The sequence below is a fragment of the Entelurus aequoreus genome, linkage group LG02, assembly GCF_033978785.1.
Source record: "Entelurus aequoreus isolate RoL-2023_Sb linkage group LG02, RoL_Eaeq_v1.1, whole genome shotgun sequence".
Lineage (NCBI taxonomy): Eukaryota > Metazoa > Chordata > Actinopteri > Syngnathiformes > Syngnathidae > Entelurus > Entelurus aequoreus.
Genome location: NC_084732.1, coordinates 67,070,219 through 67,097,222, shown reverse-complemented (window position 1 = coordinate 67,097,222; position 27,004 = coordinate 67,070,219). Strand labels below are relative to the sequence as shown.

The window sequence follows — 27,004 nt, the reverse complement described above, 5'->3', positions numbered from 1 at the left end:
AGAAGATCAACAATACTACCAAACTCTGGACCTGTAACCACACGGTTAATGCTGTACCGCTTGGCAAAGCCGAGCAATGCTGTTGTTAACGACGCCATTGAAGCTAACTTAGCTACGAGACCTCGACAGAGCTATGCTAAAAACATTAGCTCTCCACCTACGCCAGCTCTCATCTGCTCATCACGACCCGTGCTCACCTGCGTTCCAGCGATCGACGGCACGACGAAGGACTTCACCCGATCATCGATGCGGTCGGCGGCCCGGAGAGGGAAGAAGTCAAGGTGAGGAAAGCTGTACTCACAGTAGCGCATCTGCTATCCAAGTCAAAGTCCTCCTGGTTGTGTTGCTGTAGCCAGCCGCTAATACACCGATCCCACCTACAGCTTTCTTCTTTGCAGTCTCCATTGTTAATTGAACAAATTGCAAAAAATTCACCAACACAGATGTCCAGAATACTGTGGAATTTTGAGATGAAAACAGAGCTTTTTGTATTGGATTCAATGGGGCCGAATACTTCCGTTTCAACGATTGACATCACGCGCATACGTCATCATACATAGACGTTTTCAGCCGGAAGTTTAGCTGGAAATTTAAAATTGCACTTTATAAGTTAACCCGGCCGTATTGGCATGTGTTGCAATGTTAAGATTTCATCATTGATAAATAAACTATCAGACTGCGTGGTCGGTAGTAGTGGGTTTCAGTAGGCCTTTAATAAGCAAATGGCAGAGATTCGGTAAAATGGCCGATATCAACCGAACAGAATAGATATAACTTGTGGCTGGATCTACTATTTCACCTTGGATATTTTACTTGAGTTTCAAGGATTAGAGCCACTTCACTTTTTAAATGTCAAAACAAGCTTATAAGGCATTAGGTTGGCTAATCCATTCGGAGGAGCTGCGAGTTGCTTCATGGCCAGCGAGCATGGAAGAGCGGGCGTAGAAAGGGGGCGGGGCAATGGCGCGTCTCGCATCAAAGAACAAAGGGAGCTGCGAGGAGAGGTGGGGATGGCGCTTCGCCGTTCACCGCAGCGGGAAGCCATGAAAGGGGTTGGAACAGGAAGGTCGAAGGGTAATGGTCAGCACGCATTGACACTGGAGCTGCACGAACACACATGTAGAAACGGGCGCTCCATAAATCACTCTCACGACCTGCAGTTTGTGTTGAAAGTACTCCTTCCACCCCACTCCTTCTGTACGCTGCAACATTACATCTTCAACAAACGCTGCACACTTTGTTCCCATCGTATATTGGTGTGCCGAACACACACATATATATATATATATATATATATATATATATATATATATATATATATATATATATATATATATATATATATATATATATATATATATATATATATATATATATATATGACATAAGTTTCATTTACACCGAGCCGAGGCATGGGAGAACAAACGGAGGCAATTTTACGAGCATCCTCTCCTATTTCATCCTTTACTACCTTCTCTTTTTTCATGTAGGTCTCACTCACAAGTCTGCAGTTATAGCCGCAGTAAAACACACATTTTGGAATTGAAGGGTGGGAGCTATCAGCAAGAATGAAGTTGTAACACCGCTGGCTTGTGGGCTCTTGAAAAATATCATACATAATACATGCATCGATGAATGGTATCATTTATGTTTTATCTTATTGGTCATGACTCTTTGTTGTAGCATATCCTACTGAAAACCTATGCTGTGGACTATTGTTTTTGGTAGGGATGTACCCAAACTACTTTTTTACTTCCAATACAATACCCATATTACAGCCTTCAGTATTCGCCGATACCGATATTGATCCGATAAGATATCAGCACGAATCAAAGTACAAAACCCAAAAAGAGTGAAGTTGGCACGTTGTGTAAATCGTAAATAAAAACAGAATACAATGATTTGCAAATCCTTTTTCAACCTATATTGAATTGAATAGACTGCAAATACAAGATACGTAACATTCGAACTGGAAAACTTTGTTATTTTTTGCAAACATTAGCTCATTTGGAATTTGATTCCTGCAACATGTTTCAAAAAAGCTGGCACAAGTGGCAAGAATTGGAGCGGACGTGGCGTGCAGGTAAAGACATGGTTTAATTATTAGTATAAACTACAAAGTACAAACAAAAGGGTACAAACAAAAAGGCGCGCACAAAGGCGGAGAACAAACTTGACTAATGAAACAAAAACTAGCACTTGGGCAAAAAACTATGAACATGAAACAAATAAACACTTACTGTGACAAGAATATAGACAAACTCACTTGGCATGGAACTATGGTAGCATGGGTAGCAGAAGTCAAACAGAGTTAATGTCGCCAGGCTGATTTCTTGGCAACTATCGGCTTAAATAGTCTTGAACATGATTAATGACAGGTGTGTGAGTCCAAATGAATCAGGTGCGTGACATGAGGACAGGTGAAAACTAATGCGTTGTCATGGAAACAAAACAAACAAGAGTGCACAAAGAGTCCAAAAACCAAACCGAACATAACCAAAACAAAACATGATCACACAGACATGACAGTCAAACACTTATTTGGAACGTCCCACATGTGAACAGGCTAATTAGGAACAGGTGGGTGCCATGATTGGGTATAAAAGCAGCTTCCATGAAATCCTCAGTCATTCCCAAACAAGGATGGGGCGAGGGTCACCACTTTGTGAACATATGCGTGAGCAAATTGTCCAACAGTTTAAGAACAACATTACTCAACGAGCTATTGCAAGGAATTTAGGGATTTCACCATCTACGGTCCGAAAAAATCACTGCAAGGCCGAAAACCAACATTGAATGCCTGTGACCTTTGATCCCTCAGGCGGTACTGCATCAAAAAGCGACATCAGTGTGTAAAGGATATCACCACATGGGCTCAGGAACACTTCAGAAAACCACTGTCAGTAACTAAAGTTGGTCGCTACATCTGTAAGTGCAAGTTAAAACTCTACTATGCAAAGCGAAAGCCATTTATCAACAACACCCAGAAACACTGCCAGCTTTGCTGGGCTCGATCTCGTCTAAGATGGACTGATGCAAAGTGGAAAAGTGTTCTCTGGTCTGACGAGTCCACCTTTCAAATTGTTTTTGGAAACTGTGGACATCGTGTCCTCCGGAACAAAGAGGAAAGTATCCATCCGGACTGTTATAGGCGCAAAGTTCAAAAGCCAGCATCTGTGATGGTATGGGGGTGTATTAGTGCCCAAGGCATGGGTAACTTACACATCTGTGAAGGCAGCATTAATGCTGAAAGGTACATAGAGGTTTTGGAGCAACATATGTTGCCATCCAAGCAACGTCTTTTTCAGCAAGACAATGCCAAGCCACGTGTTACAACAGCGTGGCTTCATAGTAAAAGAGTGCGGGTACTAGACTGGTCTGCCTGCTGTCCAGAACTGTCTCCCATTGAAAATGTGTGGCACATTATGAAGCCTAAAATACCACAAAGAAGACTGTTGAACAACTTAAGCTGTACATCAAGCAAGAATGGGAAATAATTCCACCTGAAAAGCTTCAAAAATTGGTCTTCTCAGTTCCCAAACGTTTACTGAGTGTTGTTAAAAGGAAAGGCCATGTAACACAGTGGTGAACATGCCTCTGCCAACTTTTTTGCTGCCATTAAATTGTAAGTTAGTGATTATTTGCAAAAAAAAATAAGGTTCTCAGTTTGAACATTAAATATCTTGTCTTTGCAGTCTATTCAATTGAATATAATTTGAAAAGGATTTTGAAAATCATTGTATTCTGTTTTTAGTCACAAATTACACAATGTGCAATGTTAGAAAAGGTTTGATCAGGTAAAACAGAACAGTGGTAGGCAGGGCCGTGACTAGGATTTGACTAATACCAAGGTCAAAAATTGTTTGTCCAAGAGAAGCTTTAAAAGGCTGAAATCGTGAGTATACCAGCACCATATAAAAATAAAAGCTTTCATTGAGTTAAAACTATCACGTTATATTATCTAACATATTTGACAATCAGCATGATTTTGTAACAGTTAACTTTTTCTATATTATGCTTAAGTTTAGCCTATTAAACAATTTAAGATCATTAAAACATACCAAAACTTCTACCACGGCTGGGATTCAAGCCCGAGACATACTGCTTTGCAGAGCTAGTACAATTGACGCCCATATTCTAATTAGTAACTGAGCGTGGTGTGGCCAGGAATATGTTTGAGGTAAAATTTTATATGACGCGCCTTGTCATCCAATAATTTACATTTTAATGTGCTTCTTTACGCAAAACAGGACCCCCCACTGATCGCTAAGCTCTACAGAGCGTGTGTTCTCCAATTAGGGCGGGACAGCACCTGGCTGACACGACAACGTTATTATACCGACAGTGTTTCAATTTCATCCGTGTGAAACCAACAGTAGTTACGTCAGTATGATTTATTGTTAATGGTATGTTGACAACACATTTCTTATCGGATAATATTTAGGGTAAAAGTAGACTTAATTGCGTTATGTTGTTGGTGTTGCAGTGTGCTGTGCTTGACCTAAGATCGTATATTAAGAGAGGATGACCTACCACATGACGTTGTACAGTGCGCACGGTTTGCTACACAAAGTAGATTTCCAGTCAGTCATCTTCTTTTTGTCAATTAAAAAATAAATACAGAGGACATGACCTCGGTGTACTCAATGGTAGTTATGGCCATGGTGTTAGGTATGAAAAACACTAACCTATATACTATTACCAGTCTGGAATAGATTAATGCTGTCTTTGAGTTTACGTGGGGTGGTCAATTGTTTTTTTGGGCCAGAATAATTCATTAAATCAAACTCTGATGCAGTGAGTTCAACCATGCGGAGACGTTTGTTACTGGTTACTTTCTAATGCACTTCTGCCTTGATGACTTGGAGACAACAATACTTGTGTGATACTTGTTTATACTGACAGATGTAGTGTTGTAGACTCCAATATTGTTCAAACAAGGACACGTATTACATATGTCTAGTGTTGTCCCGATACCAATATTTTGGTACCGGTACAGGTACCAAAATTATTTTGATACTTTTCGGTACTTTTCGGTACTTTTCTAAATAAAGGTGACCACAAAAAATTGCATTATTGTCTTTATTTTAACAAAAAATCTCAGGGTACATAAAATATATGTTTATTATTGTAAGTTTGTCTTTAAATAAAATAGTGAACGTACAAGACAACTTGTCTTGTATTAGTAAGTAAGCAAACAAAGGCTCCTAATTTAGCTGCTGTGTGTTATTGTGTCATTTATCATTCTATTACTTACTTACGGTACTTTTCAGAGGCGGTATAGTACCGAATATAATTCATTAGTATCGCGGTGCTATACTAATACCGGTATACTGTACAACCCTACATGTGTCTAGCTTGTGCGCTATTGTATGCTTAGCTGTTGTGTAGCTGCTAGTTCCTAGTAGTCTAGCCTACCATGTTTACTTTTTCGAAATGACGTCACTAAAACACAAGGAAAGACGAAGGAGGACATTTAGCTGTTCACTGGGGTGTCCAGCTTTGGACAAGTAGGACTACTTTCATCTGAACTTAAATCGGAGAGTCTAGATCAGGGGTGTCAAACGTATGGCCTGCGGGCCAGATCAGGCCCGCGAACAGGTTTCATCCGGCCCGCGAGATGATTTTGGTAAGTATAAAAATTAGCTGAAATTGTTGAATGAAAGAAACTGCTCTTCTCAATGTGTCCACTGGATGTCGCAATATCCATTTTTTGTATCCCTTGCTGCAGGAGTGCGCATGACTTCAGAAGGGGGTGGAGCTGTGTGCCCGGTTAAGATAGAGGACTGGGGACACATTATCTGGGCGCACATAAATATGATGAAATAACATGTATCCCCTTCTAACTTCATGTGTGAGTCATGAAATGAGTCCCAATTCACAAGTTTTTTTTGTAGATAATGCTACATGTGTGCAGAAAAAAACACATGATGTTAGTACTATAGTTTTACTATTTAGAAGTAGAAGCATTTAAGTCCCATTTTAAAACTAATTTGTATACTCTAGCCTTTAAATAGACCCCCCTTTTAGACCAGTTGATCTGATTAGGTGACCACAGATGAGGCACTAGCTGTTCAAAGTCGGGACCCGGGGTGGACCACTCCTCTGTGCATCAGTTGGGGACGTTTCTGCGCTGCTGACTTGTCTCCACTCAAGATGATCCCCTGCTGGCCCCACTATGGACTGGACTCTCACACTATTAACTAGATCCACTCGACGTCCATTGCACCGGTCGTCCGGGGGACGGGGGGTTCTCATTGTAGCACATTGGGTTCATCAATCAATCAATCGATGTTTATTTATATAGTCCTAAATCACAAGCGTCTCAAAGGGCTGCACAAGCCACAGCGGCATCCTCGGTTCAGATCCCACATCAGGGCAAGGAAAAACTCAACTGGCATCATCCTGTTTAACCCTAAACACTAAAAAGACTAACTCTGTCTGCTTCTCCATAAAAAAGCTACCTCAAACAAACCTGAATATAAAAATTAATGAGGAGCTCATTGAACAAGTACCTGAAGTCAAATATTTGGGCATAATCATAGACTATCAGCTACATTTTAAAAGTCACATTAAGAAAATGTGTAAAACCCTGAAGGCAAACCTAGGCTGTTTTAAGATTATAAGACACTGCTTAACTCTTAGCTGTGCTTTTACTTTTATGAATGCAATGATTCTTTCACACATATCTTATGGCTTAACCACATGGTCCCAGGCACACCAGTCATCAATCAAGACCATTGAGTGTCTTTATAACCGCACCTTGAAAGTTCTTGACAAGAAGAGTATACGATATCATCATTGCCAAATTTGAACCAAATACAATATTTTAAGTTTTACCAATTTTATTTTGTTACACACAGTCAAACTGGTTTTTAAATGCTTGGATAAGTCTGCTCCCCAATTGCTCTGCAAGGCAATTACAAGACTGCAAAGTGGTACCATATCTACCACCCGAGCAATGTCAAAAGGCAACTGTTGTGTTCCATTCCGTAGAAAATCTTTTGCCCAGACTGCCTTTTCAATAAAAGGACCACAACTATGGAACTCTTTACCGGACACTTTGAAAAGTATACCTGCACTTGTCACTTTCAAAAAACAAACAAAATTATGGCTAGTTGAGCAACAATCATGTTCCCATGTTTAGTTTTTACTCATTTTTACTACCGTATTTTTCGGAGTATAAGTCGCACCGGAGTATAAGTCGCACCTGCCGAAAATGCATAATAAAGAAGGAAAAAAACATATATAAGTCGCACTGGAGTATAAGTCGCATTTTTGGGGGTAATTTATTTGATAAACCGAACACCAAGAATAGACATTTGAAAGGCAATTTAAAATAAATAAAGAATAGTGAACAACGGGCTGAATAAGTGTACGTTATATGACGCATAAATAACCAACTGAGAACGTGCCTGGTATGTTAACGTAACATATTATGGTAAGAGTCATTCAAATAACTATAACATATAGAACATGCTATACATTTACCAAACAATCTGTCACTCCCAATCGCTAAATCCGATGAAATCTTATACGTCTAGTCTCTTACGTGAATGAGCTAAATAATATGATTTGATATTTTATGGTAATGTGATAATAATTTCACACATAAGTCGCTCCTGAGTATAAGTCGCACCCCCGGCCAAACTATGAAAAAAACTGCGACTTATAGTCCGAAAAATACGGTAATTGTTTTTTATCTAGTCTGCACTTTGCCTGTGTTATTATTATTATTGGCTTTTATCTAGTTTGCACTTTGTCTGTATTATTACTATTATCATTATTACCGACTCATTCTATTTTTTATTTTCCTATTTTAATGATGTTGGATCTGTGTTGTTGTTGTTTTTGTTGTTGGGGACAAGTGTTGTAAATTAGCTTTGGCTACAAACACTATGATGCATACATTGGATAACTGTTTCAGATGTCTATGTTTTTGTATCTGTCCCTATTTCAAATAAACCTCTATAATATTTTTTTTTAAAAACCCGGTGGGATGACAATGAGAAACCTTGGAGAGGACCGCAGATGTGGGTGGACCGGTGCAATGGACGTCAAGTGGGTGTAGCATAATATTGTGAAAGTCCAGTCCATAGTGGATCTAACATAATTAGGGATGTCCGATAATGGCTTTTTGCCCATATCCGATATTCCGATATTGTCCAACTCTTTAATTACCGATACAGATATCAACCGATACCGATATATACAGTCGTGGAATTAACACATTATTATGCCTAATTTGGACAACCAGGTATGGTGAAGATAAGGTCCGTTTTTTAAAAATTAATCAAATAAAATAAGATAAATAAATTAAAAGCATTTTCTTGAATAAAAAATAAAGTAAAACAATATAAAAACAGTTACATAGAAACTAGTAATTAATGAAAATGAGTAAAATTAACGATACCGATAATTTCCGATATTACATTTTAAAGCATTATTATCTCTAAACATAATAGTGAGAGTCCAGTCCATAGGGGGGCCAGCAGGAGACCATCCCGAGCGGAGACAGGTCAGCAGCGCAGAGATGTCCCCAACCGATGCACAGGTGAGCGGTCCACCCCGGGTCTGGACTCTGGACAGCCAGCACTTCACCCATGGCCACCGGACCTGTCCCCTGTCCCCCCCCCTCCCCTCCACAAGGGAGAGGGGGGCAGAGCAGAAAAGAAAAGAAACGGCAGATCAACTGGTCTAAAAAGGGGGTCTATTTTTGGGGGTTGAGTTTTTCCTTGGCCTGATGCGGGATCTGAGCCGAGGATGTCATTGCGGCTTGTGCAGCCCTTTGAGACACTCGTGATTTAGGGCTATATAAATAAACTTTGATTGATTGATTGATTTATTACATCTTCTGATGGATTACAATTTTACACCAATGAGAGCATTTTAAAACTGCCAGACTCCCACCTATTTGAGAAATTATTAGTGTAAAAAAAAACCAACATTATGATTTGTATGTTTTCAGATTGTGATAGTTCTATTTTTAAAACAAGAAAACAATCTGAAGTTGTCTTTATTTTTAAGTTATCATGACATGATTTTACCAGTCCGGCCCACTCGGGAATAGATTGTCCTCTATGTGGACCCTGAGCTCAAATGAGTTTGACACCCCTGGTCTAGATGCATTCCGATATAATCAGTTATTTTGCTGATATGGGATTGGGACAGCCTTTTTTGTTGGTCTATTTCTTTTGTAAGCGTTTGGAAACGTTTTGGTGAAAAAATAGCCTTGTTACGCAAAACAAAAGTGTCCACTACAGTGGACATTCATGGTTCTTAAGAGGATACGAGACTGACAAAAAAAAAATCAGGCACTAAAAAGCATTGACTCTTTCCAATTAATTCCAGGCAAACATACAAAAGAAAGTCATTTCAGTTGATACTAAAAGCTATTCCGTAACGAGGGGGCTTTTGTGGTGAGTTGCCTGGTGATGCTGGTGTCCAGTGGGGGAGGGAGACGTCCACTGTACCGGGCTTGTCATTCATTCAAATGATGAAAAGCATCCCCAGTCTAAACTAATGAGAACGGGCCTAGAATTTGAGCTCAAGCTGGAGGGAGGCCAGTGTAATTTACCATCAAAGAGATAGCATTTAGTGGGGAAAAAAAGGTTTCCTGAGCTGTATGGCGATTTAAAGGAGCTACGGGGAGTCCGTCCTACACCAACCCCTGACTGTGAGCTCACACAAATGGCTGTCAAGCTAATAAAAAGTAAAATTTATGGATAGGAGGTAGTGTGGAGTAAGACAGATGCTTTATCCACCGGGAGGGCTATAAAGAGGATTCGGTAATCACAGCAGACATTGCATCGCAGTGGTACAAGTTAGAGCTCTGTTGTAGCAAAGTGTGTAACGCAGCAAATTACCTCTGGAACCACAAAGAGGATGTCGGCATTAACAAACACTAGTTAGGGATCTTTGTCTGGTAATCACTTACTCAAACTCTGGGGCTCAGAAGATTAATACACATTTTGCAGATGTAAAAAATTACTTGAGCAAGGCACACAATTTCACTCAAACTGCTCTAGCGGTATGGCTGCGGAACCCATCGTTACCCCTTAAAGGGGACCTATAATGATTTTTGTTTTTTCTGACTTATAAATATGTTTTAACGTATAATGTTGGTTACTCAGGTTAAACATTGTCAATGCGTCAAATCCTAAGGTTCATGCATTCGGGTTTGAGTTTGCACACTAGAGCTGCGAATCTTTGGGTGTCCCACGATTTGATTCAATATCGATTCTTGGGGTCACGATTCGATTCAAAAACGATATTTTCCCGATTCAAAACGATTCTCTATTCATTCAATACATAGGATTTCAGCAGGATCTACCCCAGTCTGCTGACATGCAAGCAGAGTAGTAGATTTTTGTAAAAAGCTTTTATAATTGTAAAGGACAATGTTTTATCAACTGATTGCAATAATGCAAATTTGTTTTAACTATTAAATTAACCAAAAATATTACTTATTTTATCTTTGTGAAAATATTGGACACAGTGTGCTGTCAAGCTTTATAAATGTCTAATGATAATGTCAATGAGGGATTTTTAATCACTGCTTTGTTAAAATTATAACTAATATTGATACTGTTGTTGATAATATTCATTTTTGTTTCACTACTTTTGGTTTGCTCTGTGTCGTGTTTGTGTCTCCTCTCAATTGCTCTGTTTATTGCAGTTCTGAGTGTTGCTGGGTCGGGTTTGGTTTTGGAATTGGATTGCATTGTTATGGTATTGCTGTGCATTGTTTTTTTGGATTGATAAAAAAGATTAAAAATTAAAATAAAATAAAATAAATCACATTTTTAAAAATGAGAATCCATTCTGAATCGCACAACGTGAGAATCGCGATTCGAATTTGAATCGATTTTTTCCCACACCCCTATTGCACACCAGTTTTGGATGCCCCTGAATGCTGTGTGTACCATGTGACATCACAGTGAGGAGGATGAGGATGTACATATAAGGTCATTCTTGGATATGCTTTATCGGCAAGGTTCCTTCCCTTTTGCTGAGCAAGACCGCTGCAGCTGGAACTTCTGTACATTGTCTCTTGTTTCTTCCACTTCCGCATAATGTTTAAAACACATTTAATTAAAGTAAATTAATTGTCTGTTCATTGGGTTGAAACTTGAAAATGAGGCGTCGTGGGAACGCTTATTAATGATGAAAATTTGTATCTATATGTGATAATCGCTATTAATTTTGAGTTAATGAACAATACGATTAATCGCAATTTCATATTTTAATTGTAATATATACATATATACATTTATATATATATATATATATACACATTTATATATATATATATATACACATTTATATATATATATACACTACCGTTCAAAAGTTTGGGGTCACATTAAAATGTCCTTATTTTTCAATGAAGATAATTTTAAACTAGTCTTAACTTTAAAGAAGTACACTCTATGCATTGCTAATGTGGTAAATGACTATTCTAGCTGCAAATGTCTGGTTTTTGGTGCAATATCTACATAGGTGTTTAGAGGCCCATTTCCAGAAACTATCACTCCAGTGTTCTAATGGTACAATGTGTTTGCTCATTGGCTCAGAAGGCTAATTGATCATTAGAAAACCCTTGTGCAATCATGTTCACACATCTGAAAACAGTTTAGCTCGTTACAGAAGGTACAAAACTGACCTTCCTTTGAGCAGATTGGGTTTCTGGAGCATCACATTTGTGGGGTCAATTAAACGCTCAAAATGGCCAGAAAAAGAGAACTTTCATCTGAAACGCGACCCCAAACTTTTGAACGGTAGTATATATATATATATATGTATATATATATATATATATATATATATATATATATATATATATATATATATATATATATATATATATATATATATATATATATATATATAAAAATTAACACAACCATACGAATTGGGGGTTAAATCACCAAAAATGATTCCCGGGCGCGGCCACTGCTGCTGCTCACTGCTGCTGCTCACTGCTCCCCTCACCTCCCAGGGGGTGATCAAGGGTGATGGGTCAAATGCAGAGAATAATTTCGCCACACCTAGTGTGTGTGTGACAATCATGGGTACTTTAACTTAAATCAATTATATATATATATATATATATATATATATATATATATATATATATATATATATATATATATATATATATATATACACATGTGTGTGTGTGTGTGTGTGTGTGTGTGTGTGTGTGTGTGTGTGTGTGTGTGTGTGTGTGTGTGTGTGTGTGTGTGTGTGTGTGTAAATATGTCAGGTTTTAACCAAAGACTAATTTCCGCCTTTAGTCCCTAGACAGATTGGTGTACACATACATTCAAACAACAATATCATTGCCAATAAAAAAGGGCAGGATTTGACGGTGACTGGAAAAAAATGGTGTTACTCTTCAGTTTACATTTTTAAAAGTTAAATTCTGATATTTTGGGGGGGGTGTTGTCTTGGACTGTTCCAATCATAATGTGGGAACGTCTCCATAAGCAAAGATATTGCATGCAGATTCAAGATACAGCTTATAAATGTGACTGTGGACCAAATTCAAGCAAAACCAAAGCATACCCTATACCAGGGGTCGGCAACCTTTACCACTCAAAGAGCCATTTTGGCAAGTTTCACAAATTAAAGAAAATAATGGGAGCCACAAAAAAAAATTTAAAATGAAAAACACCGCATACAAAGCTTAATGCTTTGTGCTATGTTAACCAGGGGTCTCAGACACACGCACCGGCACGCACTTTAATGTGGAAATTTGATGTAGTGCGGCCCGCGAGTTTTGAATGAATGGCGCTTGATCGCGTCATATTTGCCAATCCTCTCATTTTTTCCGGGAGACTCCCGAATATCAGGGCGTGATGGCACTGATTTTGAGCCCTGTACCTGCTCGACCACATGTAGAATGCAGTTTCAGCTTGCTCGCATAAGTGACAGCAAGGCGTACTAGGTCAGCAGCCACACAGCTTACACTGACGGTATAGCTGTATAAAACAACTTTAACACTGTTATGTTACAAATATGCGCCACACTTTGAACCCACACCAAAAAATAATGACAAACACATTTCTGGAGAACATCTGCACTGTAACACAACATAAACACAACACAACCAATACCCAGAATCCCATGCAGCCGTAACTCTTCCGCTAAACCAACGCGCGGAGGGGGGGGGAGGGGGCTGTTGTGTTGGGGGATTTGGTGGTAGCGGGGGTGTATAATATAGACCGGAAGAGTTAGGGCTGCATGGGATTCTGGGTATTGGTTGTGTTGTGTCTATGTTGTGTTACGGTGGGATGTTCTCCAGAAATGTGTTTTTCATTCTTTTTTGGTGTGGGTTCACAGTGTGGCGCATATTTGTAACGTAACAGTGTTAAAGTTGTTTGATACGGCTACCGTCAGTGTAAGCTGTGTGGCTGATGACTAAGTATGCTTTGCTGTCTCCTATGTGTGCATATAAAATCTACATTCAACATGTGGCCGGGCTGGCACGCTGTTTGCAAATGCTGTAGAGAACAATTACTACAGTGCAATCAGGGCACTCCCTTTATTTAGTAATTAGAGTGAAAATAGGATTATATTATCCCTGGGAGTTATCTAGAAGAGGCACTGAGATCCATAAATCTCCTGGGAAAATCGGGGGGGTCGGTAAGTATACAGCTGAGCCGCATCAGAGTGGTCAAAGAGCCGCATGCGGCTCCGGAGCCGCGGGTTGCCGACCCCTGCCCTATACAAAGTATCTAGACCACAAGGAAGTGTGTTAAATGTAGATCAAAATCATGGTTGGTCCCCTTTCATGACAAACAGCGAAAACTAAATATTGTTCTATAATCTTCACGCTTATAGTTGACAGGTAAAAAAAATAATAATTTAAAAAAAATTTCAATGACAAAAAGTTATATATTGCAAACATCTGGTACATGTTCTAATCAAAACAATAACTGTAAAAACGTTATGAGCCTTTAATTGGTCTCTTTGTCTTAATTAAACTCCTGGAATCAAATTACTTTTTTTTACAATAGTCTAATTGATTGAGATGCGTGAGAAAGAACAGGTTGAAAACAACGACTCGCAAGTGTGAATTGTTTTTCAGTGTTCTTGTTCACAAACATCTTATCTCTACCAGGCAAAAAAAACAACATATCTCAAGCTTATCTTCAGGGGTTGCCGCAGGGAGGGGGAGGAAAACAAGATTCATATTTATTTGCGCTTAAAGGTCATTTGAGGTCCTTATACATGTAGGCATATTGAATTATTTAATTTAAAAGAATACTAAAGACTTCACTTTTACCAGTGATTCTGAACTGGACAGTCTGTCCACTATTTTAGTGTAAAAAATGAGCTGATACATTCCAATGCAAAAAAAAATTACCATGGTTGTTCCACCTTATTCAGTCATTAATTGACAAGTTTAAAACTTGATGTGAATATTGCAAGCTTTTGAGCTGCAGTGTTGCTTCAAGCAGAACATTGAGGCAAACAAAGCAGCATTGAGACACTCAGCATGAGAGCTTGGTAATATAATGCTGAAAGGAAGCAGCAGTACAGTAGGTGAGCATCAACAGATAACCCATTACACCCATATTGAAATATGTAAATTACTTCAGAGCTTGTGCATTTTTATGCACCACGATACCACAAAGCCTGGAATTAGGCTAGAATGTGATCAAAGCAGTATTTGAATGAAAATGTACTCTATGTATAGTATTTGACAGGTACATAGACCTGTAAATCCCACCTAAACTGATGATTGCACTGTGTGTACTTTATGCACTTACACTTATTCATATGGCCCCATTCCTAGATGGGTCTCACGTGAGAGGAAGAGGGGCAGGGACTAACCATTTTGCAATGCAGTCTGCTGAAAATTATGAAAAGTGCCACGCGACAGAGCAACTGACGCCGTGGTCAAAGTCGGAAATGCCACAAAACACATTTGAAGATATTCAACACTACTGCCATCTGGCGGCTAGAGTAGAGAGTGCACTCCCTCCAATTTGTGATGTTTCATGTGTCAGGTAAGCCGCAATAAATGAGGCCTGTACATTAAAATGTGTTCTGTTTAAATGTTCCTCAATAGATATTCAAATGTTATATTTTGGGTCTGTTAGTGCTCGAGTTGATCACTCAATTTCTTTGTCAGAATCTTAAATTAATTATATTGTCAAAATAGTGCTGTTATGAAAAAAACAAAAACATCCACTGTAGAAGACTCTCAAGAGGATATATCACAAAATACAAAAATGTAATTAAGGACACAAAAAATCAGACAATTGAGCAGCCTCTTGGACTAGCTCGTTCAACTTCTCAGAGTTCTATATGTATATGGATAAGGCAAACCAAAACAAACACTTGAGTAATAAGTAATAAGACAAAAAGACTTACTGGCTGCTTGTACCCGCGCCTTTCTGCTCACTACTAACCCAAAAGAATTCTGGGCCACACACTCGTAGTCGCCTTCATCAGACGAGTTGTCAGACTTGGTCTTCAGGAAGTGGCCAATTAGGAGGGAGCCGTTGATGAAGGTGGTGTGATACTGGTCCTGAGTTAAAAGCACGCCGTTGTGCCTCCATTGTGTTGTGATAGGGGGGATGCCGTTCACCTGGCAGTGGAGCATGAGGGGCTGCTGCTGCACCGCAATGATGTCACTGGGCTCCAGGGTGAAGGAGAGCTCCGCATCGGATGACACACCTGCAAGAACACACATGGATCACAATGTAGGCTTTTGAGTAGCCTGACTAAAAGAGACCAACTGCAATAGCTCGAGGTGAAACTTTCTTCTTTTTTTAACAAGCCTAAAATGAATCACTGCAATGTTTCCGATATGTGCATTTACTTGTGGCAGCACGAGTAAAAAAAAGTAAATAATATATATATATATATATATATATATATATATATATATATATATATATATATATATATATATATATATATATATATATATATATATATATATATATATATATATATATATATTTATATATATATATATACATACACACATTTATATATATATATATATATATATATACATACACACACATATATACATACACACACATATATACTGTATACATACAATATATACATATATATACATACATACGTATATACACATATATATAGATATATATTACATACATATATACACAAATATACAGTATATACACATAAACAGTGTTGGGACTAACGCGTTACAAAGTACTGTTACTGTAACGCCGTTAGTTTCGGCGGTAACTAGTAATCTAACGCGTTATTTTTTATATTCAGTAACTCAGTTACCGTTACTACATGATGCGTTACTGCGTTATTTTACATTATTTTTTATGTAGTATCGGCTAGAAACAGAAGATCTGAGTGTGTTTTATTGCAGCGCTGCGGTGTCGTTCTTCTGAATCTCTTGTGTCACACGGAGGAGGCGCGCTGTGTGTGTGTCTGGGTGTCTGGGTGTGGGGAGGGAAGGAGGGGATTTCCTTATCTCTAAACTAAAACTGGGGAAATGTGTAGAGTGTTCTGGGCTTCAGACATGATTTTATTTCAGAATTCCTTGAGAGAAAAAACGCCTGGTTAGGCTTTGGTATGTAAAAATAAAGTTAAAGTACTTATTTGGTTTACAGCTATGTTGTTATTATGCTGTTTGTTACTTATGTATGTTATGTTGCAGCTATTTAAAATAGTTTTGTCAATTTGTTCTGGCCTGAAATAAGTTGGCCCTTTGAAACATATCTTTGTCTTTGTGTGTTGTATGTAGACTTTATTGCTTAGCAGAGTTCAGTGATGCAAATGCATGTCAAGTTGATCAACAGATTGTATTGTTCTCCAGTGCAATAACAGTACTGAAATGAAGGCTAAAAGGGCATTAATGGGAGCTTTAAAAAAAAAAAAGAAAAAAAGAAGCAACTAAATAGTTACTTTTCACAGTAACGCATTACTTTTTGGTGTAAGTAACTGAGTTAGTAACAGAGTTACTTTTGAAATAAAGTAACTAGTAACTGTAACTAGTTACTGGTTTTCAGTAACTAACCCAACACTGCACATAAATATATTCACACATATATATACACATACATACACATATTTTATACATATATATATATATATATATATATATACACAACCGTTCAAAAGTTTGGGGTCACATTGACATGTCCTTATTTGTGAAGGAAAAGCACTGTACTTTTCAATGTAGATAACTTTAAACTAGTCTTAACTTTAAAGAAATACACTCTATACATTGCTAATGTGGTAAATGACTATTCTAGCTGCAAATGTCTAGTTTTTGGTGCAATATCTACATAGGTGTATAGAGGCCCGTTTCCAGCAACTATCACTCCAGTGTTCTAATGGTACAATGTGTTTGCTCATTGGCTCAGAAGGCTAATTGATGATTAGAAAACCCTTGTGCAATCATGTTCACACATCTGAAAACAGTTTAGCTCGTTACAGAAGCTACAAAACTGACCTTCCTTTGAGCAGATTGAGTTTCTGGAGCATCACATTTGTGGGGTCAATTAAACGCTCAAAATGGCCAGAAAAAGAGAACTTTCCTCTGAAACTCGACAGTCTATTCTTGTTCTTAGAAATGAAGGCTATTCCACAAAATTGTTTGGGTGACCCCAAACTTTTGAACGGTAGTGTATACACATACATACATATATATGGGCATATGTATATACACATATATAAATAATGAAATAACTAAGACTTAATTTAGAGTTATTTGGACACTAGGGAAACATATAAGGGTTAGGGTTATGTTTAGGGTTAGGGTTAGGGTTACTAATAAGCAATAATTCTGAGGTTATTGAGGGAACACTCTTAGTTAATGGCTTACTGGTTGTATAATAAGGCCATGCTGATTAAGGTATTAATAAGTACTTAATAATGACTATTTAAGAGCCAAATTGTTACTAATTTGCATGTTAATAAGCAACTAATTAATGGTGAATATGTGTTCCCCATACTAAAGTGTTACCATATATATATATATCAGTGTTTCCCACACATTCATTTATTTGTGGCGGCACGCCACGAAATAATTACGTCCGCCACAAATTTAAAAAAAAAAAAAAAAAAAAAAAAAAAATATTTTTTTTATTATTATTTTTTTTTTGGTCATGTCCAGCTTCTCAGGCAAATCATATAGTTGATGTAGATGCCCATTTAGTCTGTTCAGATTTACTTTACAAAAGAGAAGTGTAGGATACTTCTCTTGTTGCCTTATTTGTATTTGACCACTACTGTTTTCTGTTTATTTGTTACTGACTGCGGCAGGACACCTCTGCCTCTGTTTCACTTTATGTTGCTGGTAAATAATATGGTTGTAGTAGTAGGCTAAAGTTGAATTATTTAGTATGCACTAATTAAAGGGGCAGAGCTTTAAGAGACATTTTAGCTTTTATATTTTATAAGATATATTTTTTGTAAGAACCACAATTAATAAATATATTTCAGTGAATAACTTATTGTTCAAATCTGTATATAAATATGTACATAAAGCGTTATAATTATATTGTAAAATGGATGGATGGATGGATGGATGGACGTTTAAAACAAAACTGTTATTATTAATTAGTAAGTATACATTTTCTGAGCCTTTTTAGAGAAAATCATATCATTGTAGTATATTATGCAGTTTACTCGATGATGTCATGGTGACCACGCCCATAGCCACGCCCCCACCGCCACAGGTATCTTGGCAGTTTATGGGAAACACTGTATATATATATATATATATATATATATATATATATATATATATGACACCGGCATAAACACAAGTATGGCTTCATGTAACAATTGCATATATGTATATATAATATATATAATTCACGATTGACTTCTCTAGAGAGGTTGTCCCTTCTAGAGTGAGATGTCCACTTGTTAAAACAGAATAACAAGATACATTTAGACAGCGTGGACATGCCAGTTAGCGCAGGCTACAATAGGCCTACTGTGTGGCTTTGACTCTAAGCAGCCAGCTAGCCACGGTGCGCCAGAGAGCAGCCGAGTTTTATACGGAAATCTATTAAAAAATGCCACTTTCGGTAGAAAAATAGCGGAATTCTGCTAAATAGCGAACATCTAGGATGCCTGATATATTTGGCAAACTACATTTCAACATTCAGGGAGGATGAAATAATATATTTCAATAAACCAGAAGTGTACAAAGTGCAGCCTGGGTTACATTGTAGTCGTAAAAAAACAAGTAAGAATTGAAAAATGGAGCAGAACGATATAATATAAAACATATATTAAAACTACAGTAACAACCAATAACATATTTGTTCTTAAATATATGTATAATAATTGTTTAACCTTTTTTAAAGAAAATGTATGCATCATCGCCAATTATGCAAATTATATGATGACATTAGATCAACATCACCCGGGTTACACTCCCGCCACCTCTTAGCCACGCCCCTACAGACACATGTAAACAGACACATGTGGCCTCTAACTGACCACAGGTCTAGTAGTTTAGTTATATATACTTTGCCATGAATGTATTTATCTGTGACCCACCAGGAATACATTTGGACCACCACAAATATAATAGGTAATGGCAGGCTTCGTAATTCAGCTAATAAGCAACAGTCTCATTTATAAAGATTGCTGCGCACAAAAAAGTTGCGTCAACAGGGGATAAAAACATAACTTTTACCATTGGTATTCATAGAAACAATTCAAAAGGCTGCGTGTGATCAGAGGCAAACTTAAATAAAGCCCAAACCTGTTACGGGGAGGTCGCATGATAATGCGCGGATCGTTTCCCCAAGATGCAGACAGAAGTCCGGAGGCAGCGTGGAGGTAGGACAATGATTTATTTTCCATAATTCATGCAAATATACAGGAAAGCGTGCCGATAGCGCGGGTAGCTATGGCAAAGCTACGGAGAGCCTTAGCATCGAAGACAAGCACACGAATGCAAAAATCACCAAACGTAAATGTTGCCTGAAGCAAACAAATAGCGAAGCTTAGCTCAGGAACCGGAATCAAAAAGGTATACCAACGTAACTTGTTGCATGGAGCAAACGAAACAGCCAGATCGAGTGTGGCGAAAGGCGGGAATAAATAGCTCTCTGATTAGACTTAGACTTCCTTTTTATTTTCATTCAAATTTGAACTTTACAGCACAGATAAGAACGAAATTTTGTTACATAAGCTCATGGTAGTGCAGGATAAAAAAGCAATATGGTGCATATATAAATAAATAAATATATATAAATAATATATAAATATATATATAAAATAAATAAATATATATAAATATATATATAAATAAATAAATAGATTACTGTACAGATAAATAAATTGCACTTTTTCACATGCGTCCACGTTTATGGATGTATGTTATATTGTCTTTTTTATTCCAGCGAGTTAATCCATTTTGGGGGAGTTGAGGGGATCATTTAATTATGATGCGTTCAAGAGTCTTACGGCCTGAGGGAAGAAGCTGTTACAGAAATTAGTGCCCGAGAGCAGGGGACCGTACCAAACACTAATCAGAGGCAGGTGAAAATAATCAGCACCCATGGCAAACAAGAAAACACAAACTCAGGGGTGCTGAAACAAAACTAAGGGAGTCTTTAAACTAAAACAAAACATGATCCGGACAACGGATCATCACAAAGCTCACATGAAAAAACACATAAAATACATAACAAAACATATATTTCACGACGTAAAAGCATTCCTCTAATTTTGTTTGTACTGTATTTTTTTATTTTTTTTACCTACATATGAAAATATAGAGCTGTGTTAATTTGGTTATATTGTACATGCAGTTATAATGTGGTGGGCCATATTTGTTTATTTTGATAATTTGTAATTTGAATGATAAAAATGTATAAATAGGTTATGTCCAGCAACAGAGTATTTTTTTTAAAAATTGAAGACCACAAAATAAGGACCGTAGCACAATTTTTTGTTGTGTAATGTTATGAATCTATGAAATTATTAAATTATTTTTAAATACCGTTAGACTTTGGGATTTTACACATGGGAGTGCAAATGTTTGGATGTCACACAGCCATGCTGCATAAACACAACCACTATGTAACCTCACTATTACTTTTCCACACAAGTATTTTTTGTTAAGATAAATAATCGTACAAAAACAAATGTTTTGTGCCAATAATTTATGGAAACCATCATGGTTGCGTGCCAAGAGCCCACAACAGCTAAATTTTGCTTGTCATGATGACTACTTGTGTCATGCAACAGAATATCTGTTTTGCATTACTTGACAACTTTAAGAAATATAAATACATTATTTGGGCAACGATTTAGCAAACAGAAGGTTCAAACGTGAACATGTTTTTCTTAATCTCAGTAACATTTCTCAGTCACGGTGGAGCTGACACTCTGATTGATCAAATATTGGCATTCCATTGTTATTTTTAATAGATATGACATTATTTAGCCCTCCAAAAATATTTTAGTTATGATGCTTGACGCAATGAACACCAATCTGAAAGTATAGTCTTCTTCTTTGGAGTCGCTGACTAGGTCTTCCATCATTGACAGTCCAACAGGTTATCCTTTATACTTTAGACCAGAGGTCTTCAACAGGGATTACGCAAACCCCCAGGGGGTCAGCAGAGGTACTTCAGGGGGCTCCTGAAATTTTATGTTGATTCAGACATTTTCCAAAATATATTTTTTGTATTCTCACTGCAATTTTCCCACAAAATGTACAGTAAATGCCTTTAAATACGCATTCAAACGGAGAAGACCCCTGCTTTAGACCATCACCATATTTTTGATCTACAAAACCCTGCGATGAAGTGGCGACTTGTCCAGCGTGTACCCCGCCTTCCGCCCGAATGCAGCTGAGATAGGCTCTATCACCCCCCGCGACCCCGAAAGGGACAAGCGGTAGAAAAATGGATGGATGGATGGAAAACGCAAAACCAATAAAGTTGGCACGTTGTGTAAATCGTAAATAAAAACAGAATACAATGATTTGCAAATCCTTTTCAACGCATATTCAATTGAATAGACTGCAAAGACAAGATATTTAATGTTCGAACTGAGAAACGTCTTTTTTTTTGCAAATAATCATTAACTTAGAATTTAATGGCAGCAACACATTGCAAAATAGTTGGCACAGGGGCATTTTTACCACTGTGTTACTTTCCTTTTAACAACACTCAGTAAACGTTTGGGAACTGAGGAGACCAATTTTTCAAGCTTTTCAGGTGGAATTCTTTCCCATTCTTGCTTGATGTACAGCTTAAGTTATTCAACAGTCCGGGGTCTCCGTTGTGGAATTTTCGGCTTCATATTGCGCCACACATTTTCAATGGGAGACAGGTCTGGACTACAGGCAGGCCAGTCTAGTTCCCGCACTATTTTACTACGAAGCCACGCTGTTGTAGCACGTGCAGAATGGGGCATGGCATTGTCTTGCTGAAATAAGCAGGGGCGTCCATGAAAAAGACGTTGCTTGAATGGCAACATATGTTGCTCCAAAACCTGTATGTACCTTTCAGCATTAATGCTGCCTTCACAGATGTGTAAATTACCCATACCTTGGGCACTAAAACACCCCATACCATCACAGATGCTGGCTTTTGAACTTTGCGCCTATAACAGTCCGGATGGTTCTTTTCCTCTTTAGTCCGGAGGACACGACGTCCACAGTTTTCAAAAACAATTGGACATGTGGACACGTCAGACCAGAGAACACTTTTCCACTTTGCGTCAGTCCATCTTAGATGAGATCGGGCCCACCAAAGCCGGCAGCGTTTCTGGGTGTTGTTGATAAATGGCTTTCGCGTTGCATAGTAGAGTTTTAACTTGCACTTACAGATGTAGCGACAAACTGTAGTTACTGACAGTGGTTTTCTGAAGTGTTCCTGAGCACATTTGGTGATATCCTTTACACACTGATGTCGCTTTTTGATGATATAATATTTTGGCAACTGTAAGATTACACACAGTTTGAACAGTAACACTTTGTCTGAATATTTAATCAAGTGATTCTTTGGTTTACCACTACATGGAGCCCACGTACCACTAGTAGTACACGCACCACAGTTTGAGAATCCCTGGCTTTAGACCACACGTCTTTAACCTGCAACCGCCACAAATAAATGTCAGTTCTTTGTTAAACATCAAGATTGTTGTAAGCTAGCATGTTGGGAAGTGTTTGTAATCCGAAAGATGCGGATGACTTTGGGCAGCTTGCAGGAAAGACAGGTTTTAATATCAATCACAAGGTAAAATACAAAAAAAAAGATGTGCCGCTGGTAAACACACGTGAAACTCAAGGCAAAAAACGTGGCTCGTAGGATAGCATGAAAAGACTTAGAAGTGTAAGCCAACATCGACAGTCGCATGAAGTCAACGATTGGTCAGCGAGGAAAACTGGGTGACGCTCGCATAAAAAGCTCTCTGATTAGCGATCAGAGGCCGGCGGGTCTCGTGATCGCTAATCAGAAGCAGGTGCATACCATCAGGGCTCTTAGCAAACAAACGTAACCAAGGATTCCTGAAAACAGAAGCTAAATCACCAACATAGAACTAAACACTAACCTAAGCCATCAATACGTATCAATTTTTAATATTTACATGATTCCACTTGGCTCTGTCATCAGCCATTTTAGAAATTAAATCCTGGATGGCAGATAACTTTTTACAGCTTAACCTGAAGTTTTAGTCATTGGTCCTGAGTGATATCGAAACTACAATCATTGTCTTTAACTGCATCAGTGAAAAATCTGGACGTTGTTTTCGACTCTGACCTTAGTTTTATACCACATGTAAAAAAATGACGACAACAGGTTTTTATCATCTTAAAGGCCTACTGAAATGACATTTTTTTATTTAAACGGGGATAGCAGATCCATTTTATGTGTCATACTTGATCATTTCGCGATATTGCCATATTTTTGCTGAAAGGATTTAGTAGAGAACAACGACGATAAAGGTCGCAACTTTTGGTCGCTGATAAAAAAAAGCCTTGCCCCTACCGGAAGTAGCGTGACGTCACCGGAGGAAGGACTCCTCACATTTTCCCATTGTTTACAATGCAGCGAGAGAGATTTGGACCGAGAAAGCGACGATTACCCCATTAATTTGAGCGAGGCTGAAAGATTTGTGGATGAGGAAAGTGAGAGTGAAGGACTACAGTGCAGTGCAGGACGTATCTTTTTTTCGCTCTGACCGTAACTTAGGTACAAGGGTTCATTGGATTCCATACTTTCTCCTTTTTCTATTGTGGATCACAGATTTGTATTTTAAACCACCTCGGATACTATATCCTCTTGAAAATGAGAGTCGAGAACGCGAAATGGACATTCACAGTGACTTTTATCTCCACGACAATACATCGGCGAAGCTCTTTAGCTACTGAGCTAACGTGATAGCATCGGGCTCAAATGCAGATAGAAACAAAATGAATCAATCCCTGACTGGAAGGATAGACAGAAGATCAACAATACTATTAAACCATGGACCTGTAAATACACGGTTAATAATTCCCAGCTTGGCGAAGCTTAACAATGCTGTTGCTAACGACGCCATTGAAGCTAACTTAGCAACGGGACCTCACAGAGCTATGATAAAAACATTAGCGCTCCACCTACGCCAGCCAGCCCTCATCTGCTCATCAACACCCGTGCTCACCTGCGTTCCAGCGATCGACGGAAGGACGAAGGACTTCACCCGATCATCCGTGCGGTCGGCGGCTAGCGTCGGATAGCGCGTCTGCTATCCAAGTCTAAGTCCTCCTGGTTGTGTTGCTACAGCCAGCCGCTAATACACCGATCCCACCTACAACTTTCTTCTTTGCAGTCTTCATTGTTCATTTAACAAATTGCAAAAGATTCACCAACACAGATGTCCAGAATACTGTGGAATTTTGAGATGAAAACAGAGCTTTTTTGTATAGGATTCAATGGGGTACCAATACTTCCGTTTCAACGATTGACGTCACGCGCATACGTCATCATATATAGACGTTTTCAACCGGAAGTTTAGCGGGAAATTTAAAATTGCACTTTATAAGTTAACCCGGCCGTATTGGCATGTGTTGCAATGTTAAGATTTCATCATTGATATATAAACTATCAGACTGCGTGGTCGGTAGTAGTGGGTTTCAGTAGGCCTTTAAGAATATAGCCAGAGTTCGCCCAATTCTCTTGTAGGGCAACACAGAGATGCTAATGCATGCTTTTATTACGAGTCGTACAGATTACTGTTACGCCCTGCTTTCCGGTCTTTCTAAAAAGCTTTTTGCACCTTTACAACCACTCCAGAATTCAGCTGGTCGTGTTCTGACGAAGACAAAAAGGCAGGCCCACATTACACCAGTTTTAAAATCTCTGCGCTGGGTCCCGTGTGTTTTTAGGTTTTTCTTATGGTTTATAAATGTTTTATAATATTGGGCGTTCTTATCTTTCCGATTTTCTTCAACCCTAAGAACCCTCGAAGACACTAAGATCCTGCGGCACTCATCTCCTAATCATTCCAAAAGCCAGGACACAAAGTCACGGGATGGCATCTTTCCACTATTATGGCCCCCGTCTATGGAACAGCTTGTCGGGCTGCAGAGAACGTTCATGTTTTAAGAGCAGGCTTAAGACAAACCTTTTTGATTAGGATTTTACCTAATATTTAATAATCGTATCGAAGTCATTTGTACTTTACTTTCTATATTTTTAGTTATGCAATATTTTATTTAGATGTCTTTATTTATATACACTACCGTTCAAAAGTTTGGGGTCACATTGAAATGTCCTTATTTTTGAAGGAAAAGCACTGTACTTTTCAATGAAGATAACTTTAAACTAGTCTTAACTTTAAAGAAATACACTCTATACATTGCTAATGTGGTAAATGACTATTCTAGCTGCAAATGTCTGGTTTTTGGTGCAATATCTACATAGGTGTATAGAGGCCCATTTCCAGCAACTATCACTCCAGTGTTCTAATGGTACAATGTGTTTGCTCATTGGCTCAGAAGGCTAATTGATGATTAGAAAAGCCTTGTGCAATCATGTTCACACATCTGAAAACAGTTTAGCTCGTTACAGAAGCTACAAAACTGACCTTCCTTTGAGCAGATTGAGTTTCTGGAGCATCACATTTGTGGGGTCAATTAAACACTCAAAATGGCCAGAAAAAGAGAACTTTCATCTGAAACTCTACAGTCTATTCTTCTTCTTAGAAATGAAGGCTATTCCACAAAATTGTTTGGGTGACCCCAAACTTTTGAACGGTAGTGTATATTTATTTGTTCATCTTCATATGTTTCATTTTTATTGTATCCTTTATGTCTACTCATGTTTCTTACTATTTTACATGTTTTATTATTTTTACTTTCTAGCGTTCCTCAGAGGAAGCCCTCTGCATCAGGGGTTATCGGCCATTGCTGTGGGGGCGCTTTGTGTCAGCCTCCTGGTGGCCGTGGTCTGGTGATCTCCTGGTGCAGATTGCTCCTGTGATAGTGTTTACTCACCTGTCTCCTCTGTACTCAACCATGCACTCATTTGTTTGTGTGCGTGCGTATGCATGCCTGCGTATAAGGTATGTGTGTGAGTAGAGAAGTCCGATAATGGCTTTTTTGCCGATATCCGATATTCCGATATTGTCCAACTCTTAATTACCGATTCCGATATCAACCTATACAGATTTATACAGTCGTGGAATTAACACATTGTTATGCCTAATTTTGTTGTGATGCCCCGCTGGATGCATTAAACAATGTAAAAAAATGCAAACATGGCACTGCCATATTTGTTATTGAAGTCACAAAGTGCATTATTTTTTTTAACATGCCTCAAAACGGCAGCTTGGAATTTGGGACATGCTCTCCCTGAGAGAGCATGAGGAGGTTGAGGTGGAGGTAATATTGTAGCGTCCCGGAAGACTTAGTGCTGCAAGGGGTTCTGGGTATTTGTTCTGTCATGTTTATGTTGTGTTACGGTGCGGATGTTCTCCCGAAATGTGTTTGTCCTTCTTGTTTGGTGTGGGTTCACAGTGTGGCGCA

The 27,004-nt window shown here is 38.3% G+C and overlaps 1 protein-coding gene across 1 annotated transcript in view; it reads right to left on the bottom strand.

Annotated features, from left to right (window-relative positions):
- igdcc3 (immunoglobulin superfamily, DCC subclass, member 3) overlaps nucleotides 1-27,004 on the bottom strand; it is a 290,154-nt gene that overhangs the window by 230,656 nt on the left and 32,494 nt on the right. Inside the window, exon 2 of the mRNA XM_062030995.1 lies at nucleotides 15,388-15,693. Within this exon, the coding sequence (XP_061886979.1) occupies nucleotides 15,388-15,693 (306 nt within the window). The remainder of the gene's footprint in view (nucleotides 1-15,387; nucleotides 15,694-27,004) is intronic.